General features: G+C 38.4%; 1 protein-coding gene across 13 annotated transcripts in view; it reads left to right on the forward strand.

Moving 5' to 3' along the window:
* SUPT3H (SPT3 homolog, SAGA and STAGA complex component) overlaps positions 1 to 25720 on the forward strand; it is a 285459-nt gene that overhangs the window by 118985 nt on the left and 140754 nt on the right. For 11 of the 13 annotated variants that reach the window (XM_082049036.1, XM_082049035.1, XM_082049030.1 and 8 more), the window contains one exon: positions 25207 to 25291. In XM_082049036.1, coding sequence (XP_081905162.1) covers positions 25207 to 25291 — 85 coding nt within the window. Of the gene's footprint in view, positions 1 to 5513; positions 5604 to 10032; positions 10052 to 25206; positions 25292 to 25720 lie in introns of those variants that run through there. The other 2 variants (XM_082049033.1, XM_082049034.1) reach the window with 2 other exon arrangements.

Genomic DNA, 25720 nt, shown 5'->3' on the forward strand with positions numbered 1-25720 from the left:
AAGTTCAACCTCTCTTTGATTTCCTGAATGGTTTTTGGGTCTGATTCTTTGACAGTATAACAAAGCGTAACACTTTGCTGTGTTTTGTTTTTGCAAGGAAGTTAACAAAACACCATATATTATTTAGTAAAATGTGTGAGGGCTGATAGAATTTGCCACCATGAAAACTGGTTTTGGCAACTTCTGTTTGTAGCCTTTGAAGTAAGAACTAATAACATACTTTATTTGCAAAAGTTCTTCAGTCAAGTCAATTAAAAGCAGATTTCTGACTACATATTTGCCCTCTGCATTATAGACTGAAGGAGTGTATAATGCTATGTGTTTATATCAGTGATTTTAAATTTGTATATCTTGTCAGCAGCAAGCCAGTAACTTCAGAAGTTAAAGAATGTTTAAAAATCAGCCACTTAATAGCAGACATTTTTATCTTTCCAGAAGAAAAGTGTATGTGTCATTTTTCAAGGTAGGTGTGAAGAGTAATGTATTATCCTTGTTAGAGCTCCTAATTGTATGTTTTGCTGATGAATGAAAGGATGGGAGGAGCATTCAATAATATTTCCTGGTTTTAATACCCTCTTGCTCTTCATCTGCATTCTCAAAGCTGTCTGGGAGTGTGAGCAAGATTGCTTGAAGACAATAGAAGATAAGGATCCCTGAGCCTTATGGACATGTAGTATACTGAGAAGCCACATAGTGAAGTGGTCATTTGTCTTCATTAAATCTATACCGACGAAAAGCAGGCAAAACTAGTGCTTTACCCACCTTAACAGTCACCTTTTTTAATGCGCTGGTAAAGGTTAGGGAAAGAGCCGCCAATTTTTTTGCATTACCTTCATTGCAGGAAAGGTCAGGAAGGATGTAGTAATTTTGTTATTTAAAAACACTATCCAAATTTCGAGGATGTCCACCTGACCTTGGTAAATTTAAAGCACTTTGGCATCCTGTGGGAAGAGTCAGCCCAGGTGCCTGCCGGCCTGCAGCTGAGGATGTGGGTTTTTGGGGCCGGTGATGATGTCCAGAGGCAGGGGAAGCAGGCAGGGCATGCAAAATGGGCAGCGGTTTGAAGCTGCCTGTAGTTGCCCCATGGTATTGCATATGTTTTGGGTGTGTGACCTCTGTGGCTTGTCCTCTTGTGAGATGATAACTCAACAGTTCTGAGCTCTGTGTCAGTGATAGACAGTGATATTAATGGCCAAAAATGAATTCTGTAGACCAAATTATAAGAGAATCATAGAATCATAGAACCCCTTCCATGGGTTGGAAGGACCTTCAAAGCTCATCCAGTCCAACCCCTGCCATGAGCAGGGACATCTTCACCCAGATCAGGTTGCTCAGAGCCCCGTCCAGCCTGGCCTGGGATGTCTCCAGGGATGGGGCATCTAAAAATTGTTTCACTGAGTTGTAAGGGGTCAGATCTGTAAAGAAGATGATGGAAAAAACATTGTCAGAAGTAAGTGTTGTCTGTGCTGTTTGTTACTGACATGGAGGTTCCAGAGGAGACCACAAAGATGATCCGAGGCTGGAACAGCTCTGCTGGGAGGACAGGCTGAGAGAGTTGGGTTGTTCAGCCTGGAGAAGAGAAGGCTCTGGGGAGACCTTATTGTGGCCTTTCAGTACTTAAAAGGGGCTGGTAAAAAAGATGGATACAGACTTTTCAGCAGGGCCTCTTGCAGTAGGAAAAGGGGTGATGGTTTTAATCTAAAAGAGGGGAGATTCAGGCCAGACATGTGGAAGAAATTGTTTACAGTGAGGGTGGTGAAACACTGGCCCAGGTTGCCCAGAGAGGTGGTCATCTAGTCCAACCTCTGCAATGAGCAGGGACATCTTGAACTAGATGGTGTTGAAGCATTTCAAAAAGGCCTTTCATAAGGTTTTGCTTTATGAGTATGAACTTCTTATTAATGGTTTGATGTGCATTTTATTTTCTTTCACATATGAATTAGTTGTCTCTCAAAAGTCTCATATTAAGTATTTAGTCAGCAGTAACTGTTGTATTTCACCTAGAATATGCTTATTAAACATCTTCAAAGAGCTTCGCCTTAAATTCTAGTAAAATTTTTAGTAATTTTTTTCTAGAATTTAGGACATTATACGACAAAATTTTTAGTAGGTATCTAGTCACTTGGCATTTCAGCAGTTTGGTATTTGACAGCAATTCTGTTCTGGTTACTCTATGACTGAGTGATTCCTCATTGGGGACTTTTAAGAGAGGTTTCACAAGAACTGTAATATCTCCCCTGAATCTTATTTGCTGTAAAGCTTTTATCTTGGTGTCCATTGCTGGTGTTCCACCAGGCCTGTGGGTTGTCAGTGTGTTTCCTCTGGTGAAGTGATTATAGGCATTTACCCTCCATATTGAATATCTGGGTTATTTTGGCTTTGGTCAACAAGTTAGGATAGTTCTTTTAGAACTTTTTTGCTGTGCCAGGCATGGGAACAAGGTGCTTATATATCATAAACTTAAAATGATATAGTATTTTGTGCCAAGGCTTACTTTGCTAAGACTTGTTGCTTTCTTGTATGAAGCTTTTCAACTCTAGCACATGAAAGCCTCCCAGATATTCTAAACACCCTGAATCTCTGCAAAGATGCTAATGAAACAGTAGTTAAGAGATTAAAGCCTTTGCAGTGTACAAGCTGGATGAAAACCAAGGCAAGAGAGGAACTAAACAGTCCTCTTGTATCCTCATCTAACCTGATTTCTTTTTCCTAGTTGTAAAGGTCTTTGTGATATTCGGATTTCATGCTTGCTTCCATCCTGTTAAGCATGAGAAACCATAGCACTAATTACAAAAGTTGATTAACTGAGACTTTATTTTCTCTTCTCCCGTATGGGGGAGTATATTTTTAACAGTTTGTCCATTGCCGTTGTCTGTAATGCTACATTTTCTCTATTTTAACAATATTTGGGCAAGTCTCTGTTAATGCCACTCTTGTAATTTCTCTGTGTACAAGCATCTACAATTAGGAATGACCATAGCAAGTTAATACAGTTTTAAATATCTCTTGACTTACACATGCATGGAGTAAAGTTGTAGCCGTAGTCATGTTCTTTAGAATATGAGTTGGCATATTTTCAAACACCGTATAATTTTCTAGTTGTAGAAAGTCATCCATTTTAGGTTACACACACTACGATCAGTTATATTTTTTAAGTCACACACTTAAGTGATACTGTCAATTGTTAAAACAGCTGATGCAATTTTGGAAAGGGATTTAAAAATATAGGAAGACTGTATTGGAAGAAATAGGAAGTATACAAAGGATTTGTTAGAATTATCACTATGTCAGCTAAAAACCAACATAATCAGTCTCATTATTTATCAGAAGCATAATCTGCAACGTAGATTTTTTTCTAAACTTATTTATGAAAGCTTTAACTGGTCATTTAAAACATTATTTTGCTGCATCCAAAATTACACTGAGATCTCCTGGATCCTCCGCATTGAACATGATAATCCATGCCAGTCTTTTAGTTGGATTTTTGGTCATTCCTTGTGTTGCTATCTCATTAATGGGAATATAGGAATGTGATAGAAATATTGGGATGTGATTGCACATTAATTGTGCTTACACATAAATCATTCTCACCAGCAATACTTTTGCCATTTTTTAGTTGGTGAAAATGCATCTGAAGTCATTTAGCCATATTTCCTACATGGTGTTTTCCCAAGCAGAGTACCTCTGTTTATTTCATTATACAAAGAAATCCAGAATTAAATTCACATGTAAGGACAGTAAAGACTAGATGTTTAATTTGCCCTGTTTATGGCTGTGGAAGAAATAATGACAAAATTATTTCCATAAAACTGAAGATAAGGAAGGGTGTGTTGTTTCAAGCTTGAGTAACTCGTGTTAAAGACAAAATTACAATATATATCTTATGTCAGTCATTGTTACATGATTCTTTTTCAAGATAACATATTTTACTTTGGTTTAGAATTGCCTATGCAGTTTGTGATGATACTTTGGTAAGTGAAAGTAACATCCAGAGTTAATTGGAAATCTAGAACATGTAGGAGATTTCAAAGGTGTCATCAGGATTTTATGGGTTATAGAAATGTGTGGCGTATTAAGTGTACTGGTTTCCTTCAGTGTACATGAAAACTTCAGTATTAGTGACATTGTCTATACGACTTCTTCAGTAGTCATCATGCATCCTACAATGTTTGTCACTCATATTGGTTAGAATGGCTGTCAAAAGGCAGAAACTTAAAAACCAGTAGCATTGAAATAGGTTTAATATTTTAATATGCTTTTAGTTTTGAATTTGATTTTTTTTTTGTTTAAGTGTAGTAGCTCAAAGTATAACTATCAGAGTAGTTACATAAGATTTATTTTGCATCAAAGGTAATGATAGGGACAGTAGCAGATCTTGATCATTTAGTGCGTGGACTCATATGAACTGCCTGTGTTTTAATCTAAATATTCCTGTCTGGCTTTTGGGATAGGGGAGTGTTGTGAAAACAGTGGCAGGAATGTTTCCAAATCATACATACTTTCTTTTAATCGCTCACTGTGTGCTTTATGAAATAAAATGTCAAAAAGGTTCTTGGTCACTGTTAACATGGAAAATTAAGGTCTGTCATCTCACAGAAAAAGTGATTGAAGTCAGTGTCCAATTCTGTACCGTAAAAGTCTTAAAATGCTGTTGTGGTTTGTGCAGCCCAGAGATTTTGTTTTATCACCAGAACGTTGACCGAACATTTGGTCAACAGAGTCTCTGTCTGCATTCCAATGACTTTATCAACTAAATCTCTTGGGATTTTTGGAGTGTCAAATCCCACATGCATGATTGATAGTGACTGAAAAATAAAAGGAGGTAAATTAATACTAAAACCAGAGCATCTTTTTAACAGCGAGATAGTCAATGCAAGAGTTCAACAGAGGGGAAGCAGTGGTTGATTCTTAATCTGCCTGATCTTTTTGGTCAGATATTAATAAATCTTTTAAAAGCAAAGCTGAAGATGACACCTGTGACTGAGGTGACCCGCTTCCATTAGTCTGTGAAAATTTTCCTTTCATGGATTAGAGCTGTGCCTGGTTTTCAGGAAAGCTTTCTGGTCTTTTTGTCGTCGGTGCTCCTGTAAAGGGGGGAGGGTAAGTATGAAGGCCACAAATCTACAGCGTGGGTTTTTTTTTGGTTTCAGAGGAAAGGGTTTGGAACAGTCCCATTTGTCTTTGTATTACTGAGCCATTTTGTTTCCAGGATTCTTGCGGAAAGTCTGCGTGTGCTGCGGTCACCAGATTTCCACTTGGGCTCATGCAGCCAACACCTCTAGGGTATTCACAAAACAAAGGAGGGCAGAGCTAAAGCTTGATTTGGAAATGGCACCTTTTGCGTTCCTCACCCCTGGGATTATTGCTAACAGGTTGGAAAAACTTCTTTACTGTGAGGTGCCAGAGCCCTGGAACAGGCTGCCCAGAGAGGTTGTGGAGTCTCCTTCTCTGGAGTCTCCTTCTCTCTCCTTCTCCTTCTCTTCTCAAACCCCCCTGGACACATTCCTGTGTGATCTGCTCTGCTGAACCTGCTTTAGCAGGTGGGTTGTACTGGATGATCTCCAGAGGTCCCTTCCAACCCCAACCATCCTATGATTGTGTGTGTGAATACTCATCTTCAAGCATTTATTTTAGTTTTGTTTGTGGGGATTTTTTGAGTTGAGGATTTTTTTTGCTGATATATATGGATATATTTGATATAGAAATTATTCTCAGTGTCTTTGAAAAGAGTAGACATGAACCTTATTTCATCCTCTAAAAAAGGAGATGAATTAACAAACATCAAGTCCTTCCTCTGAATTCCTTCCTCTAGGACAAAACTACCACTGAAAAATATAGAAAGTGCATATAAATTAGCAGTTGCTCCGTTGTTATCCCACAAGGTCTTCACTAGTAATTCTTTGGCAACTTTGCCATTTGTCCTGGTAAAGGAACTGTGGACAATGATAGTTCTTGTTGGAGTCTGAGACCAGCCAACTCATCATCCAAGTTCTCTGTCTGCGGTCATCTTGACGTGTACCCAAAACCTATGTTTGTCTTTAAGTGCATCAGGGAATTTAAAGCAACAATAGCGGGAAGCAAGAGTTAGAACAGGGAAAACGGGCAGAAATGATGTCAACAAGAGGATAGCGATAACCTTGCTAGTACCGTACAAATTAATGATATCAAACCATGGAAAGGGTTGAGAGTTACAACAAAACACTCCTCTGTATGGAGGCAGCATTCAGATATAGGTATTCATATAAATCCATTAGGTGCTTTTAATGTAAGCCTCACTGGAAATATATTTGTGTGTCATGAAACCACACCATTTTAAAGTATTCTGTGTTTGACAGGCCCGTAGAGGAATTATGTTACTGTCAGTGCTGAGTGTGGGAGGTTGTCTGTTTTCTGATAGTATTAGAGCCTGCATTTTTTGGCAGAGACCTGTTTATTTTTCTAAGCACCTCATTTCCCTACAAAGCCATTTGAGCATCCCTTGCTGGGACAGCATCTCAATCAGCTTCGTAAAAGAGAAACCCCAAATGTCACGTTCCCTCCCCATCCAAGCAACGGCAGAAAAACTTCTGTTTTCATTTGATGAAATGCCTTTCAACACCAAGAGCTCAAATATGGACGCTGCTTTCTGATAACATGGGTTCTGTAACGGTGCATAATGCACTTTTGATTCATCCTTTCCTTTCTTGAGCTTCTATTTCCATGACTGTGTTTAAAGTAAGTAACAGAGAAAGGATGCTGTGATTTGTCCGCAGAACACACGGATAGAAATTAGGAGCTGGGGAATGTGAGGACCTATGTTTCTTTTTAATTTTCCTTTTTGTCCTGTACAGTATAATGTCAATTTACTCTTGTGCCCTCTGATTCAAATTCATTTGAATACTTTCATCCAATTGAATTTTAAGCAAATAGTTTTGTACAGAAGAAGAGGACCTACTTCTATAATGTGAAAATCTTTCTGCCTCCATAAAATTGACTTTGCGAGCTGCGGTTTATATACACAAGCCATTCACACACATGCAGGAAGTTTTCTTGACTTTTGCTAACGACAGTAAAGTCAATGAAATTAGAGAATAAATGATTCGTTGTAAATATTTAGTGAACTGTGACTAAGCACCTTTTAATAGAAAGTGTGAGTGTTTTAATTCCAGAGGCTAGACTGTTTATGAATAGTTATATTTTATAAGGTACTTTGTCATGGCTCGCGAGATATTTACAGCAAATCTTTTTTTAGTGATTTTTTTTTTCATTAAGAAAACTCCTGAGAATTTCCTGCCCATACAAAGCAGGCTCATGGTTGCACAGTATGTCCATGAAAACAGCTTTCCCTGCAGTTTGTATTTCCTTCTATCTTGATGGAGTTGGGTTTTCAAGAGTAGTGCTGTTACCTTTGTAGATAATACCTTTGTTGGAAAGGAGAGGGGAAAAAGGAGAGAAAATGTTTGTGTAGCTCTAAAAACATATTTATACTCCCTACTTTTCTTTAATTGTCCGGACAGATGCCAAAGTCGGGACCTACAAGTCAGTGGTGTTATTTTTATTTTATTTCTTTAAAAAAAGAAAAAACACAAAACAAAAACACCCCACCTTATTAATATTATTTTTGTTGCTTAATTTTTAAGCATTACCTGCTGCTCCCTGTCAAAGTGATGGAAGAACAGTAACCGTTAGAAGATGATTAAGCAGCTGGGGGAAAAGAAAGGAGGAAAAACCCTCATCCATGGAAGTGATTTTTCCGTCCAGCTTTGTGCAATTTGGTGTTTTACTCTGTCAGCCACTGATGAGCGAATTTAGTCTCCTTAAATCTTTCTTAAGCTGAGGTTTAGGAAGGCCCTCATTTGGAAAGTCTCGGAAAGTGGTTCAGAGAGACTGCTCTACTGCAATCTTACAGACATCTACGACTAATAAGGGATTTGGTGTTTTCTGGGCATCAGGCAAAAGCTCTTGAGAACTGTAAAAAAATCCCCCTCTCTAATGTGGAGGAGGGGGGAGACGTCAGGAGCCTGAACTGCTGCATTTCAGAGGGAGGCAATGACTCCCTCTAATACATCAAATCCCCACCTCCAGGGACTGTTTTCCCAAATAAGTCTCACTCGTATATAAGCATCATTGTCCGAATAGGTAGCAGAATTCAGAAGCCAAGTACTTGAATTTGTACCTTTGCTAATATTTGTATATTTTCCTTAAAGGTAATATAATGCATTCTTGCATGGGTAGGGACTGACTTCTCTCAACTATACCTTCACAAGCAAATTGGAGTCGGTGTAGTTTCATGTATAAATAAATAAGCATGAAAATAAAAAAAAAGTATATAAAGAGACTTTTCTTTGTTCAGCAAATGTTCCCCATTCAATATTTTTTTTTCCACATAGTATTTTTTAAGTTGTCTCCAACTGATGAGTCGGTCTTGATTAGTCAAAGGCAAGATGAAAGTAAATTAATATGAGTTAAGGCAGCGGTGGTTAACTGGAAAATTTATTTGAATCCTAGAAACTTCTCAATTTTTTCAAAAATAATTGTTAAAATAGTACAATTCTAGTGGGTCATGGCCAAAAGTTTTTCAGAAACCTTTTTTTCTGCTTTTCAGGTTGGTGCATTAACTCTGCAGACATTTCTACTATACCTAATAATTTCCAGTTACATCATAAAGCTAAGATTTAAAAAAAGCATATACCTGCAAAAATCAAGGCCAGCAATTTCACATATTTTCTTAATTGCATTTATAGCTTGTCTATGTCTTTTTTGTAAGCTTAATCTGGAAAGCGAATGCGACTTCATGGGGATATTTTTTTCTTTTACTTCATAGCAAAAAGGCTAAAAACTGCAACTTGTTAGTTTGTTCTTTTGTCCTCAGTAATAATAATGTGCGTGTCAGCAGGATTTTCTGGGGAGAAAAAGTAAATTGTTCATTTCAGTGGGGAGAAACAGGGGTGTTAAGGAGATTGTGTGGTGGATCTTCTCCCATACGTGGCTGTGAAGACCACCTCTTCTCCACTGGCTGCTGGATATCACTTCTGTTGCCATCCCTGGTAACCACACTAATTGCTTACATGGAAAAGGAATATTAGGAAAATATTAAGTGAAGCTAAAAATACATTAAATATGATATAGCAGCTGGAAACAGGGGAAGCCAGCACCTTCTACCAGCCAGATCTCCACGGACCACCAGCAAAGTGCTCCGGGGGCCACCGCAACCATGCAACCACATAACGTGCTTTGGAACATTTGCATCAAATATCACCTCCTACTTTTTTTACCTTGACCTCAGAAGACTTCCCCAGCAAACGATAAACAATAAGCTTACATAGTGTGCCCGAGAGACTTAGGTTCTAAATAAACTCTGTACGATGCCACACATTTTCGAGGAAGCAGAGCTTACCGTAGACCACACAAATCTCAGCCACGAGCACCATCGCTTGTGTGTCGAGTGGTGCCAAGCTGGAGCCCTAAGAAGCAACGACTGCGCCTGGATATAGAAGCACAGTCAGGATGTTTGTTTTGTGTTTTTTTAAATAAAAAGATAATACCTCGGTGTTTTGTGGCAGCCCAATCCATGGCACCCCGGGGAGCGACTCTTGCTCCTTCTTCTCTGGCTCTGAAACTGAAAGGAAGGAAATGAGAAGTGTTCAATAACTGCAGCACGAAGGGGGACGTTCATTACTCTCCTGTAACAGATCATTCCGATACCAAAAATTACATTTGCTGTTGCCTCCATAGTGTGTGATTCAGTGAAACCGCAGCTTTTCTTGGAGAATTCGGTCTTTCCCCGACTCCAGCCGTTGCTTCCTCGGCTCCTGAGGAAGACAAGAAGGGGAAAGTCGGGATGCTGAATCCCTTAAGCATGGCAATTCCTGACTTTTGTCTATACAAATTAATTCTTATTTTGGAAGTGTGTTTTATCTTTAATAGCTGCTCACCACTTAGCATCTCTTGGTATTGGTTAGGATGCTGCACATGTGCTGAATTTCTTCAAGAAGTCTTTTCTTCTGCAATCACAGAAATGTGCTATATAAGTAGTTGGAGGTGTTGACTGGAATGACTTTTGGACTCTCCGGTATGCTTTTTTATTTTGTCTAGCTTATCTGTTTTGATAAATAAGGGAATTAGGATTTTACCTGATAACATCTCACATGTTCTACAGATACAGATAAGAAAGCAACATTATTATACAATATCCATGGTAATGATTTTCTTTGTTAAGTCATGTACTGGGCATAAGACTGGGTGGACCGTGATTAAAAAAAATTCTGTTTTAAATGCTCATATTTGTAAATTCAAATTATAATTTCATAGTAAGGTATTAATTCAATCCAACTATAATTTTATAGTAATTCTCTACTATTTGCCCGTTATTCAAACCTACATGCTCACCAATAAACAGCAAGTCATGCACATTTTGCCTGAATTAGTACACTTCATATTTGTGTCTTTTTTAATTGAGAAAGGTCAGAAAATACAGTATTTTTTTCTCTAAAAAAAAAAGGCAAATTGAAATGGATGCCAAGTTGTCCTTTGCATTGACCCCTTTTGAACTACCATCAATAAAGTGAAATAATTACCTATACATTTATTTCACATGATGTTCTTCTGAGCCCTACAAGAGTGATACTTGTCCCCCCTTTTTTGTCTTTTATTGTTATTAAACAGGCAGTACATGTTTGGTCCTTGTGAATTTGCTTCTTACCTTGGTAAACAAAATGTTTTTCATATTTTTGAAGCTTTAATTTTTAAGTGAACATTTTTAAGGGTTCATACATCATCCCAAATTTGCTTATGAGAAAATCTTTCTAAAGTCCAGATTTTTACATCTTGTTTGTTTTCCACCGAACCAGTTTTCACTGAAAAGATTAAAACAGTGTATTTTGGGAAATGTAAAATAAGCTGTTTCTTGTTGCTTTTTGATCAGTGCTGCACTCAACATGATTATTTAATCATTTTAGCGCACAAGGGGGTCAGTGTAGCCTATTACTACTGTGTACACCCCGCTCTGTAAGTCTTGGGAGGGACCTGGGGTAAAAGAAGAGAGGGCAACTATCTACACTGTCATTTGGGACATATGGGAAAATGGATCTATAGATTGTATATACACGAATATATTTTGCCAGTATTTTCTCCCTTTGGTGTTCTCATTGTTTTGTTGGTTGGTTGTGGTTTTTTTGTTGGTTGGTTTGGTGGGTTTTTTTGTTTGTTTGTTGGTTTGTTTTGTTTGGGTTTTTTGTTGTTGTTTGGTGGCTTTTTTGTTTGTTTTTGTTTTGGTTGCTTTGTTTGTTTGTGGTTTTGTTTTGTTTCCTTTTGTTTTTTATCCCATCTATTCCCTTAAACAATATATTAAGTCAATAAGTAAATTAGAAAAATAATGTATGTTTTTAATGAGACATTAATTGTCTGTGTGATGATCTAGTGTCTGCTCTCAGTAAAAACTACTAGAGAGCACATTTTGAACAAGATGAAAAGCTAAAGTATAATTAGCAGACATGGACATGCTCATCTTCCAAAGTCCTTGCTTTTGTTTTTCTAGCAAGTAGATCAAGACACGGGTGACTGTAAAACATAAATATTTTAGAAAGCTCTTTTTTTCTTCTTCCAGAAATTCTGCCAAATTGTACTTACATCTTCTGAGGAAATAAGCCTGTAAGAGTTCTTTACTATAAATACATTTTTGTGATTTTAAGAAGAATGGGGTATTTGTAATGGATTGAAGCAGAGCTTCTCTGCTCTGTGTTATCTTTATAATGTTTGCCATAAAGTGCTTCCAGGCGACATCTTGACTTCTGTAATTTTTTTCTTCCTTTTTGTTGGTGCCTGGAACAGATTATTGTGGGTTATAACATTTTAAAACTTTTAAGTAATCCATTTGAAAGCAGGAAAAAGAGCACACCATTGATATGGAATTGCACTGACTTTCCAGAAAAGATTTTATCACAGAACTTCCAGTTTCTTACTCTAGGGAGAAGGTTGTGTACTTTGATTTCTGAAATAAAATCTATTTTTAAGGCATTGTCCTTTTCAGTGAGATTTTAGCTTATGGCAGAATTTTAGTTCCAGAAAAAAATGAGAGTATTGGTGTGTTAAGCACATTCTAAAGTTAACCTAAATTAAAAACAACTATTCAAAATAATTGTTCTATATTTTAACTATTGTTCATCTTTTCTTATTAGTAGATATATTATATATCTGGTTAGTGGGTCGAGAGAGGTTCTTCATCCCCTCTACTCTGCCCTGGTGAGACCACATCTGGAATATTGTGTCCAGTTCTGGGCCCCTCAGTTCCAGAAGGACAGGGAACTGCTGGAGAGAGTCCAGCGCAGGGCAACAAAGATGCTGAAGGGAGTGGAGCATCTCCCATATGAGGAAAGGCTGAGGGAGCTGGGGCTCTTTAGCTTGGAGGAGACTGAGGGGTGACCTCATTAATGTTTACAGATATATAAAGGGTGAGTGTCAGGAGGATGGAGCCAGGCTCTTCTCAGTGACAACCAATGGTAGGACAAGGGGTAATGGGTACAAACTGGAACACAAAAGGTTCCACTTAAATTTGAGAAGAAACTTCTTCTCAGTGAAGGTGACAGACACTGAACAGGCTGCCCAGGGGGGTTGTGGAGTCTCCTACTCTGGAGACATTCAAAACCCGCCTGGACACCTTCCTGTGTAACCTCATCTGGGTGTTCCTGCTCCGGCAGGGGGATTGGACTGGATGAGCTTTCGAGGTCCTTTCCAATCCCTGACATTCTGTGATTCTGTGATTTGGTCTGGGCCCAGGGGGGAAATAATTTCTATTTTTGTTTTTCACTCACAGGTTCAGTGATAACGTGGAGTAACCACTGAAACAGTTCACAGGGAGCTTGATTTTTGGTAATTGGGAAGTTGTGGTGCTTCGTTACTTGTGGAAAGCATGAACCGCCATGTCTCCAACTGTAATTTAGAGCACAGATTTCCAAGCTGTGGTCTGTGGACTCCTCACAATCCAAAAGTCAAATTAAGTATTTTACAGCTGTTTTGTTATTATATATAATAGCTAAAAAGATCAGTCTAGAAATACTGTGAATATTAATTTCATAGTTAGGTTTTACAGTGTTTGCAAGACATGCTGAGATTTGTAATGCTCTCAAATATTTCCCTAGTTTTGAGACAGGTCATGCTTTTCAACACCCCTTTGTCTTTCTCCCCATTACTACAGTGAGTACTGAAACATCTATCATACGAGTTCTGCAAAGATGAATAATGAGAATACAGGCTCTCTGCGTGCATAGGTGGACTTTCCATATAATTTTGTTTTACTATGAAAATCAAATCTAATTTGCTATTTTACTATTAAAATAAATCTAATTTGCAAAGCCCCATTTGTCAGCAGAGCACTTGTTAACCACCCGGCAATGGGAGGCACAGGGAGTAACACTTGCTTTTTCTACCACAGACCAACCGTGGACAAGTCGTCTCCTTTATCCAGGCTTTGATTTCAGGAAGGGTAGTAAAGTGGAAAAAACTGATGGTATAAAATGTGTTAACATCTGATAAGAAAGTGTGTTATTTGAGAATTGGATATAATGACCTAACACACAAAGATCTGATTCATACAATTGTGATTTGAATTTTTACAACAATGAAAAATGGTCTTGACATTTTGGAGAATATAAAAAGAATAATATTATTTCTCTAAAAATTAGCATAAAGCATTCATCCGTATTTTGTATCTTGTGGATTAGTTTAAATTGTCTTGTGGTTTTAATCTAGATTTAAAATAGCTAGGGATTTCCACATTTGGTTAACACTTATAATGTATATACAGTGAAATGATGTTTTGACTTCTGCTCTCCTCATCACTTTTTCACCCTGTCCTCATGAGAGCAGACTGAAAATTCATCTCTCTTGGCTTTGTTTAATTCCATTTGTGTTTGGTATATTGTTGAGATGAACTTTTTCCTTGAGCAGAAATGAATGATCATAGTCCAGTCTGCACAGTCTACAATGACACTTGTCTCATTTATTTCCTGAGAAACTGAAACCCTTTGTGAATGAGCAAATGGAACGTATTGTCTTGTAGAACTGGAATAAATTAATTTTTTTTCCCTTTGCTGGTCATAAGGATTTATAAAATGAATTTAAGAGACTAAAGTGTTTGAGTCTGGTGTGTTCTGATTAGTATACAGTGGTACTGAAAGAATTCTTGCCAGAGCTTTGTGTTGGGATAAATCTGCTGATTTTCAGTAGTTAGAATGTGTTTACAATAGTATAAGAAAAAATTCTGTTGTTTTCATAGAATCATAGAATCTTTTAGGTTGGAAAAGACCTTTATGACTATCGAGTTGAGCCGTAAACCTAACACTGCCATGTCCACCACTAAGCCTGTTCCAGTGCTTGGTGACCCTTTTCCAAGAAGAAATTTTTGCTCCCAAAGATGCTTATTTTTTTACATATATAGCTGCCTGGACACTATTTAAATTGACTTTTTAATGAACTGTGACTAGGGCTTATTTTTGGAGTAGGGCTTATATTTCGAGCATCCTCAAAAATCCTGAAAAGTCATGCTAGGGCTTATTTTCAGGGAAACAAGGTATGTAAAACCCACTGGACACAGCTTTGTGAGCAGGAGGATTGGCCTAGTTATCTCCATATGTCTCCACCTACCTCACCTGTTCTGTTATTCATGGAGTGGCAGTAGTATAGTGGTGATCTCTTCTTTTTTCCCCTCTTCTGTCCTACAATACAGTAATTTTCCAGGTATAAGTATGAATTTATTAAGGCAAACATTGGATACAGATTTCTTACTGTATATATTATAGTGTATTTAAAGAAAGATTAACGATACTTGCCATTTTTAAGGGGGAAAATTTAGGATATTTTTTTGTTTTCTACAAGTTATTAAAACAATTTTGATCTCAGCTTAAGAACATGATTCAGAACGTTCATGATTAGAAATAAAATAACATTTTGAATCAAGGCAGAGTGACCTCCCATGGAGCTGAGAGACTTTATCATCTCTGAAATTCATTCCCTGAGGATTTTGTGTTATTCTTGATTTATGGTGGCATCACTGAGGACAGAGTTTGTCTTTATGTGAGAAGAATCGGACTTTTCATTTGGCAAAATGTTTGATATTGTTAATTCTGCTGTCTGACAGGCCTTACCATTTAAGAACTCATGGTGTAAACAAGCTACTTCCATTTGCAGGTAAACACAGTTGCTCTTAAAAAGGTCTTGCCTTGTTTAGATCTTACCTCAGTGCAGCAATGAACCTGACTGATGCCTTTGGATGTTGCTTTCCACCATGGTAATTGAGATACATCTGTAGTGAAGACCCTTAAACATTTATATATTTTATATAAGTACAGAATAATTAATTATGAAATCTCTTCCTGGTTTTAAAATTTTAATGATTCTAAGCATCATTGAAGCTTATTTCAGACTCCAAATACTCAGTTCTGACAACCATCTGTCAGTTGATGTATCATTTTAGAATGTGATCATTTCTCATTTTTAAGTATTTTAAATCACATAATCGAGATTTCTTTGTGTGCACTTTTTTAGCATCACGAGATTCCCCAGTTCTTGGTTAAGCTTAGTTTTTAGTATTTCCAGCAGTAAAAACTTTTGTTCCTTCTGAGATGGTTACAGAGGGGTTTTAGCTCATGTCTTCCTTCTAATTTATTCTAAATGTTCCTTTTCTAAGTCTTATCTCTTTACTTGTCGCTATGTACTTTTGAATAACTAAATGGTATTATGTAGTATTTATCTTCTTGCTTATGCTTTTCCAATATCTGCAGGCATCATCAAGGCAGTGTGGCTGGGAGTAGGGGATCGTGTTATTTGTCTTTCTTTACAACAAGGAGTAGTGCTACCCTGGAGTAAATTGGATTCTTAAAATATCCAGAGTCTGCTTTTTCAGCTGTTCTTTCTGTGAGGATGTAAAAAAATCTGTATGCTTTCTCTTGATGTAATTTGGCAATTGAATTTGTTAGTACTATTCTGTAGTGGGCTTAGCGCAAGTTTAAGTTTACACCACCCTGTATTAGGGAGAAGCTTCATTTACCAATGTACGTGTAGACCTTGCTTGATTATAGAACGTGTGGACAGTGCAAACCGGAGTCTGTGATATCACTTAAATCAACATTTCTGGTTTCCTCTTCATGTTGAGGACAACTAATTCTCCCAAAGACATCTTGGTACATGTGTTCGAGTTTGCCTTGGTCTTGCTGAGGGTGAGTGACCCGCTCGGTGGAGCTGTAACCTCCTCCCAGCAATTGGAGTTAAGGAGCCCTGGAGCCTCATTTGACAGTGTAAAGTGCGGGCAGGTTATTTAGAAGTTGCCACACAAGCTTTTTAAAACCGCTGTTGGGTAATTACCGATGTACCAAACAGCACAAGACAATCTGACGCTCCAAGAATTGCTTCTTGCAAAATGCTAGTGTTTTCTTCCAAGTTTAGCCACTGAAAGTCTTGGCAGAATAAATTTGGAAAATAACCCTAATTTTTGTAATTTCTGTTATTAAAATTGCTGTAGGTTTTGAATGCTTGTTTTTATTCTAACTTAAATGTGATTTTTCTGAACTTTAAAGAAAAAGCTAACACAGCTACAACTTGAGGTTTGACTTAATATCTCTCATACTTGCACTGGTAAAGAACTGTATTTAGTGTGACATATGAAACCTATGTAAACTTGCATTCGTTAGTCCAAGCAGATAAATGTGTCGAATATGAACTCTAATTGTAATTAAGATTACTTTTTCTTTTTAAATGGGCTTTGGTGGAAGTTCCCTGACAAGCAGCTGAACATATAAATAGCAATAAAAGTTCCAGTGCTTTTTCACCTAGTGGTGGTAGAATGTGCTGGTTAGTTAACACAACTCAATGCTTTAAATTGTTCTTGTATTTAGTTAAGCCAAGGTAATAAGCAAGCAAGATCATTTAATTTTTAAATTAATGTCCCTTTACTAAGTCCACTGATGGTATTAGGAAGGAACAATGTCTACAAAACAACAATCTATCACATCATCTCTCTCTGATGTAATGTTCTCCCAGGCAGTCAGCAATAGAACAAGGGGGCATGGGCTTAAACTCTGCCAGGGAAAATTTAGGCTGCATATTAGAAAGAATTTCTTTATGGAGGGAGTGGTCAGGCATTGGAATGGCTGCCCAGGGAGGTGCTGGACTCACCGTCCCTGGAGGTTTTTAAACTGAGCTTGGACATGGCACTTAGTGCCATGATCTAGTCAATGGACTGGAGTTGGACCAAGGGTTGGCCTTGATGATCTCTGAGGTCTTTTCCAACCCAGTCGATTCTGTCATTCTGTGATTCTGTAATGTATCCTAACATAAAATAGAAATAATTTTGAGATCTCATTGTTTATACCTCTTTCCCCTATTGCAATTGTCCTTTTACTTTGGGCAATTTCTTCCTCCCAGATGTTCTTTCTTCCTCTTCCACTCTCCATACAATGTGTCCTCCTGTGCGTGTCTAATCAATTTGCTGGTCTGGCACCAGTCACCTCTTTCCTTGCAGACTGTACTGTGCCTAATTTGTTCAGCAACAGCTGTGGCAAACAAAGTGGAGAGAGAAGAGCTAGCTTTAGCTTTTGAGGTGTTGAAAAAGGTACTACCCCTATATTATTTTCTCTGGAACATATATTGCAATGACAGGCTCATTCCTGTGCTCATCAGAAAGAAAAATGCAGTTTCCCAGTTTTTTGTCATCTAAGAAACCAGATCTCAATATTTTTATCTTCATGTTCAACCTCTGATGGCAACAAGCTGAATTACTTCAATGTATTGTGTTACTGATTTTCCAAAGTTTGTTACTGATTTTTAGTGATTCACAGTGCTTGTCCTTCTGGTGTTTGAATTGCTGGCGGTTTTCTGGATGTACTATAGTACTATAAAACCAATTTACTTTGTCACCACCTGCCTGTCAGGTCTCAAATAATTGATATATTTAGAAGGACATTTGCTTATAATATGGAAACATCTCTGAGAATTTATATGCTGCATATTCCAAATGCATTCTGGCCAAACAGCTGACAGAAAAGAAATTTACTGTGTATACAGTATTACAATACTGAGGAGATGTGAGCCCAGATATTATCCAGTCCAAATATATCTATTAGTTGATTTGTCCTCTGTGATTTCATGGGATCCTTGCCTGGTTTTAGATTTGTAACAGTGAATTAGGTGGTTCTGAATGTGGTGAGCAATTACATCTTGATCATATTCTGCTTGGTTGGTCAGATAAAAATGCAGGGTGGGAATCAGCTTGCTAGTACGGAGACCCAGGTTCAGATGTCAGCAGGTTGTTGTCTACATATGAATTAAGTCTAGTCTCTAGGTTCCCATTATGTGTTGGCTGAACACCTTCCAAGCTTCCTTTTCAGTCTCCTCAGTATATTTTTGTGTATCTTTCTTCATGTACAAATACTCGCCTTCACAGAGACACCTAGTCTGAGTCTGATACCTCAACACAGGTCCTGATTTAGGAATTGCCTAATCCAGGTGCCTCAAGCTCAGTCATTAAGTGCTGGAGAGCCTCAGTCCTCACATGCACAGACACACAAGCAAACCGGTCTCTTGAACAAGCCCCAGGTCCCTCAGTCACCCCAGCAGCTGCTGTGGACCTCCTGGTCCCTCCAGTTGCCAACGCACAGATCCTCTGTTCTTTCCAGTATCCAGCCCATATTTATTGCCACTTTGATATTTGGATCCCAGACCTCTTATCCTATGGGCTACACTCACACGTACACAGTGTACACCCACGCAGGTCTCTCCTGTTGCTGGCACTGTGGGCACATGAACCCCTGTGACCCACAGTCCCAGCCCAACAGGCAGGAGAAAATAAATACCCCTTTGCTGAGGACAGATGAGGCATCTGCTTGTCCTGTGTAAGGTCTTCAGATGAGTAAAAACCCCTCAAGTCTGGAGGTCCCATCTTTGCTGCAAATCATAGAATCATTTCTGTGGGAAAAGACCTTTAAGTTCATCAATTCCAACTGTTAACCCAACGCTGTTCAGTCCACCTCTAAACCATGTCCCTAAGAACCTAATCTACACATCTTTTAAACCCCTCCAGGGATGGTGGCTCCACCACTCCCCTGGGCAGCCTGTTCCAGTGCCTGACAACCCTTTCCAGGAAGAATTTTTTTCCTAAATTCCAATCTGAACCTTCCCTGAAGCAATTTGAGGCCATTTCCTCTCATCCTATCACTTGTTACTTGGGAGAGGAGACCAACCCCCTCCATGCTACAACCTCCTTTCAGGCAGTTGTAGACAGTGATAAGGTCTCCCCTCAGCCTCCCGTTCTCCAGGCTGAACCCCCTAGTTCCTTCAGCTGCTCTTCATCACACTTGTGCTCCAGACACCTCACCAGTTCCGTTCCCTTCTCTGAACTCTCTCCAGCACCTCAATGCCTTTCTTGTCATGAGGGGCCCAAAACTGACCCTGGGGCTTGAGGTTTGGCCTCCACAGTGCTCACTACAGTGGAACGATCACTGCCCTGGTCCTGCTGGCCACACTATTCCTGATACAAACCAGGATGCTGTTGGCCTTTTTGGTCACCTGGACACACGCTGGCTCATGTCACCAACACCCCCAGGCCCTTTTCCACCAGGCAGCTTTCCAACCACTCTTCCCTGAGCCTGTAGCGCTGCCTGGGGTTGTTGTGACTCGAGTGCAGGACCCGGCACTAGGCCTTGTTGAACCTCATATATGAATCATTCATGTAGAAACAGAGAACAAAAAGTATTAAGGATTTAGAGAAAAAAAAAAAAAACGAACAGCATATTTCCACCAGTCTACCTCACTGTTTTTATACTTTTCCCAGGCTAGATTCATCAAATTTATTCAAGGTGGTAAATTCCACGTGAGTTGGGGCAGCTTTGTTATGGTATGAACTCAATAGAAGCCCCAGTAAGGGAAACTATTTATTCTAGCTGAGCGCACTCCCAGCCCCCGGTCACACTTCCTTTCTGGCCAGGGCGGCTTTTCCAGGCTGCGGAGGGCGGGAGATCTCAGCAGCTTTCTGTCCCCACAGCCCACTCTCCTGGTGGTCTGACCACCTGGAGAGCTCTCCATCGGGGTTTTCAAGCAAGTCTGTGCTGTGCCTGGCCCCAGTACCTTTCACAGGCATGTAAAACCCCAAGAAATAGAGCAAAGAAAGGGCTTTATCTAATTTCTGTAGCTGCCAAAGATTTTGAGGTTCTTACCAATGTAGGTCCCTACACCATGAGTAGCTGTTGTACCTCAGCGTGTGCCAAGTATGCGCGTGTGTGTTTGCACACCGTGTGCCGTGATACTTCGCGTAGACATTTAGCGGCTTGGATATTTACCCCTTTTGATGAGTCTGGAAACATCATTACAGGAACTTAAATAAATTAGAAATAGAAGCTAAAAGTAAACAATAAAAGCACTGCAGCAGTCTTTTCTTTCTCCGTGCTACTATTTTAGTTCTCCTGTGAAAATCCATGTAAGTTGATCACCCCCTTGTAAAAATATTTCCATAAAACAGACAAACCTTTGAAATTGGATCTTCTAAGAAGGCTTTGTTATTGTAGGACATGTCTAATGGGTAGATGTTCCTGGTGTAAGGATGTTCTTCCATATCATTTTGCTGGTTTAATGCACTGCTAGTGTTATATTTTGATATATTTTCTCTTCAGTTTTTACCTGTGGGGAAACAGCTCTTTTCTATTTTCAACAGAGTTTTTATGTGTTTCATAGGAAGACTTATTTATACTTCTAGGAATGGAAGTTGCTTTAAAAGACTCTCTAATGAACCGTTAAAAGCAAAGCACACGTGAAATGAAGTTTGTAAGTTACGTTAAAACATCAAGTTCAGTTTCGGTTCCAAGAAGCAAGGGCACCAAATTTTTGTTTCTGGTTTTTTTTTTTTTTTTTAGGGTTTTCTTTTGATTCTTAACATACCTTGTATTCTGCAACTTGGCAAAAATCTGAGTTTCCTGACTGTTAGTTCAGTGTTTATTCTGCTATGGAGAAGTACAGTGGCAAAAGTGAAGAGAAAAATAGAGGAGTTTATTACATTAACTGCTTCTGCATTTGTACTTATTACCTCTGGTAGCAGAAAGGGGTAAAAAAAGGTTGTATGTGGAGTCTTAAATAATATTATCCTATAAGGATATTAGCATTGAGAAATATATCAAATGCTATACAAATACAGTTTACAAGGACTGAAGCTTTACATTTTGTTAGTCTTTAAAAAATCCCATATCCATCGCAAAGGAAAAGGAAGCGGCTGTGGGTAGGTGTGGTGGGTTTTGCTTTTTGCCGAAACCACCGTGCCAGTATCTAGTTTTCTGTGTGTGGGAAAGAAGTTGGCAGAAGTTACATGGGAATGCAGTGCAGGCAAACTGAGATAGAAATAGCGTTTGAAGGTAGAAAGAGTGTGAGTGAGGAAGAAAGTAGGTGCCTCTGGAACTTGATTTTCTACGTAGCGCGGTTGATTTTGCATCTCTCTTCTCCATGTTTCAGCATCGCCTCTGACATATCTTTTTGCATCAGGATGGAGCCAAAAGATTTTATATTTGTCTCCACTCAGATCAATGTGCTGCATCTTGATTGTGTCTCTTCTGCTTCTTGTGCCGTTTAGGAAGCTGAGAGTTACTTGTGAGAGAGATTTCTAGACAGACAGGGCCGACATCTCAGCACAGAGGCAGCATCCTGCCCCAAAAATGGAGTTTTGTTCTTGCACTGTGTTGTTTTCTGAAAAGAAAATCAAAAACCTTTCATGTGTATATATGGGATGCTTGGCAATAAAACTGTGAACAAAATACATTTATGTTTGAGGGGATGATGCTGGCAACCAGGAGTTTATGACTCTCTTACATAGTTGTTTTATTTTGCATTCTAAGTCTTAGAAAGCAAAAATATTTGTAAATATTTAAAGGTCAGCAAGTAAGAATGAACAACATATTATGGTTGTGAAAACTGAATTCTGTTTGGTTTTATGTACCTTGTGTGATTAGAAAAATAAAAGGGAAATTTTCTATTTAATTTACATATGCACCTTACTATAAAAAACAAACCAAAAAACTTCAGTTTTATCCCATATGAGCACTTGTTTTGAATCTGTGACAGTTTTAATATCACCTTACATTCCGGTGTAATATGGTAAGAAATATTTCTAATTTTATATGTGTTTCCTATATAATATCCAGGTATTTGCAGTTTATAAAATACTTAGTATGATCTGGATTGTTTTCTGTGCTGTGCTTATAGTCCTAGGAAACACCTGACATTATAATTCATGTACGTGTTCACTCCTACATGAGAGAGAGAAAATTATTTGAGTTGTGCTGATTTTAGAGATGTTGTACAACACCTTATAAAACGTGACCATCTCTCTAAGATGTCGATAGTCTCGACAAGGGAGGCAAATGATAGAGAACAAATAGATGGTGTAATTTCCTCATGCTATGACTAGTATAGTACAGTGGGTTATGCTCAGATGTTGCCTGAGCATTTCTTGTTGTGCTCTTTCAAGTATCAAGCTGAAGTTAAATCATTAGAATTTCAAATGCTATTTGAAGAACACTGAATATAATTTCATTATTAGAGAAAGGAGAAAGAAACCCACTGTATAACTTTTTAGTTGTTTATAGGTGAAATACTGTTTTACTAGATGATAGAAGAATGCTTATGTAAAGAAATAATTGCAATATTCACCAATAAAAGTTTAAATCTTGCTTATAAATAAATTTTCACTATTTTTATAAGAAAATAGTTTTATATCTAGCCTGTGCTATTTCATTTACAGTGACTATGTTTTACTATACTATTTTTCTTATTCTAAAAACTCAGGCATAGGAGAGAGAATATTTTTTAGAAATTCCCTGAGGAAGTCTTTGAAAACATAGTGAGTTGGCTTCCACTATAATGATGTAAGACTGGAATAATTTAAGTGGAATTTAAGGTTCCACTTAAATTTGAGAAGAAACTTCTTCTCATTGAGGGTGACAGACACTGGAACAGGCTGCCCAGGGGGTTGTGGAGTCTCCTTCTCTGCAGACATTCAAACCCGCCTGGACACCTTCCTGTGTAACCTCATCTGGGTGTTCCTGCTCCGGCAGGGGGATTGGACTGGATGAGCTTTTGAGGTCCCTTCCAACCCCTGACATTCTGTGATCCTGTGAATAGCATTTTTTTTATTTTGACATGCGTGTAATGATACGATGTTTTCTGTGAGCCCATGTTGGGCCCCATGGAAGCCCTTTTGGACCAAACAGCTTAAGGTTTCAAAGATGATATAGCCGAAAGTCAGATACAGAGGGACCACAAGCAAAGCAACTGGTAAACTTTTAAAATAGTTAGTAAGTTTGATTTCATGAGGGCCTTGATTCTGTGAGAGCCTTTGGTTTCATGAGAGGGACAATTTTATTTCAAAAAATATTCTGCCAAATAATGTGCAGGTGATGTAGGAAGTCAGATGAGCAAATTTCTCAAAGCAATTTATCCCTGACTCTGGCTGATTTTTGTTTGCTGTCGTTCTGGGGAATGAATGGTTTGTGCTGTGGTGCGGATATGTGAAGCAATTGATGTGTCAAGAGGAGTATCCCCTTTTTAAGAGCTCTCTTACCTCTTCTTTATCCCATCACAGTCATGTTTCTCTGCTCCTTCATGCACAGGTAGCAGGACAAGATTTTTCATATAGAATGAGAATGCTTGAGTCAGTTCTTGATCCTTTTAATCACACCATGGAAAAGAAAGGTGCCCATCTGTAAATAAGAGAACTGAAATGAGAGGAAGTGAAGGATGTGGATGAATCCTCTAGCAATTTCACAAATGTCTGAGCAAATAGGCAAAACCAGTATTACTTATTTATAGCATCCTTATTGAATGGGTTGTATGGTTGATACATTAAGAAAATGTTTCAAAGTTGTGTGTAGCACAGAGAAATTTGTGGAGGATTTCAATACATACACGTGTATATAACCAGGAACCACAGCTAGAATCCTTGAATACCCCATTTCAGTTATGTGGGACTGATCTGAAAATGTAGGTTTTGGAAGCAAAGAACAGACAGTAGTCAGCTGAAACAGCATTTTTTGCACTTTATGTGATGAAGGAAACTGCATAAAGTAACAGAACTTCTGCTTTCTCTAGACTGCGGGTCAACTACCCAGATGAAGGTAGACCTTAGACTAACTGAGCTGGACTGGTGGGGGGTGGACTTTGCAACCTACAGTCATTTTGGACACTAAAAGACCTTCTCTGGGTTTTCAGTGACCTCTCTGAAGGAGTACAGCTACCAACAAGTGAATCTGTCAGCCCTACCTGGATCTTGTAGACATTTTGAATGAAGTGCCCCTGTACTCTGCTTGGCTCTGGAGCTAAAACCCACCATCCCAAATTGAATGAACAGTTTCATAGGGTGTCAAGGTTTAGGACATAGTGCTTATAGGATGCTGGATGGGAAAAGCTCTGGCTTTGCAGTGGGTCAGAGGTGCTACAGCCTGAAGGTCTGGAATTCAGATCTACAGCATTTACAGCCTCTTTTAGTAGTTTGGTGGTGGCCACTGCCCATCGCAGATCAAAGGCTCAATCCCAGGTTTAGCTGAATACCAGCAGTTAAGTCAGGTGTAGAGACCAACTCCTGGTATTAAAGACAAAGCCGTGCAAAAAGCCCATGGTCACAATTTCTCATTTAATGACACCTATTGGAGTGGCTTTGCCTTTTGTTTGTGATATTATATGAAAACTATAATCTCTTTATGATCTTTTGTCATTTAATCTTGCAATGTAGAGTTTAAGAGCTTCTCATATATTATTATGTATAAAAATTTTTACCTTTCGTTCATAGTAGTTCCTTCCATATCTTAAATTTGAGATGAAGTATCTGTTAGCATTTTACATTTTAGAACACTTATTTGGTAATTTCGTAAGCAAAATGGGCTGCAAATACAGAATTTCTCATAGCAATGCACATGCTACTATTTTTTCAAGTGTTCCTACAAACTGAATTTTCCTCTGTTTCCTCAATTTTCCAGTTTTTCTCACCACGCGCATTGGGATACATTCTTGCAGCTCTTTTGTCCCTTTAACCAGATTACTTTGGTTTATATTTCTTGCAACACACTGAGCGATCCATTTCTGTACATACAGGTGTATTAAGCTTGTTGTTGTTATTCGTATTCTTTTCCTTTTAATTCTCTGGAGACCACCTACTTTTTTTTTTTAACTAATTTCATAACCTTGCAATAAACCTCTTTCTTTCAGGTTTTCCTTAGGAGATGCACGCAGGCCACTGCATGAAACTGCAATACTGGTGGAAGACATCGTCCACACCCAACTGATAAACTTGGTAAGAAAATAGATGATAAAATAATCTTCACTCTCAAACTCCTGAGAACAGCATGAAATTTTCATGATTAAATGACTAATAACAGATTTTTCTGTTTTTAGAAACAAATAGGACACAGAAACTGAGCGTGATGTTCTGCGCTCAGTAATCTGTTAGGCTTGCAAATAGAGTGTGTGCACTTCGCTTATGGTTATATATGTATTTGTGTGATATCTGCAACATTACCTAACCTGGGGAATATAACCAGTTTCTTTTTTTGTTAAAAACTTCAAGTTGTTAAAGAGAAAAACTTGACTTGTCATCTGAAGACCTCATTACAATTTTTTTTCTGTTCTAATATTTGTATTAATGCATTATTTGCTTAATGTGTATGTTCTATTATTCTTACTATACGATGTTTTGATTTCTGTTGAAAAATGATGCAGAAAT

The sequence above is a fragment of the Streptopelia decaocto genome, assembly GCF_964273445.1.
Source record: "Streptopelia decaocto genome assembly, chromosome: 3".
In the NCBI taxonomy this organism is placed as follows: domain Eukaryota; kingdom Metazoa; phylum Chordata; class Aves; order Columbiformes; family Columbidae; genus Streptopelia; species Streptopelia decaocto.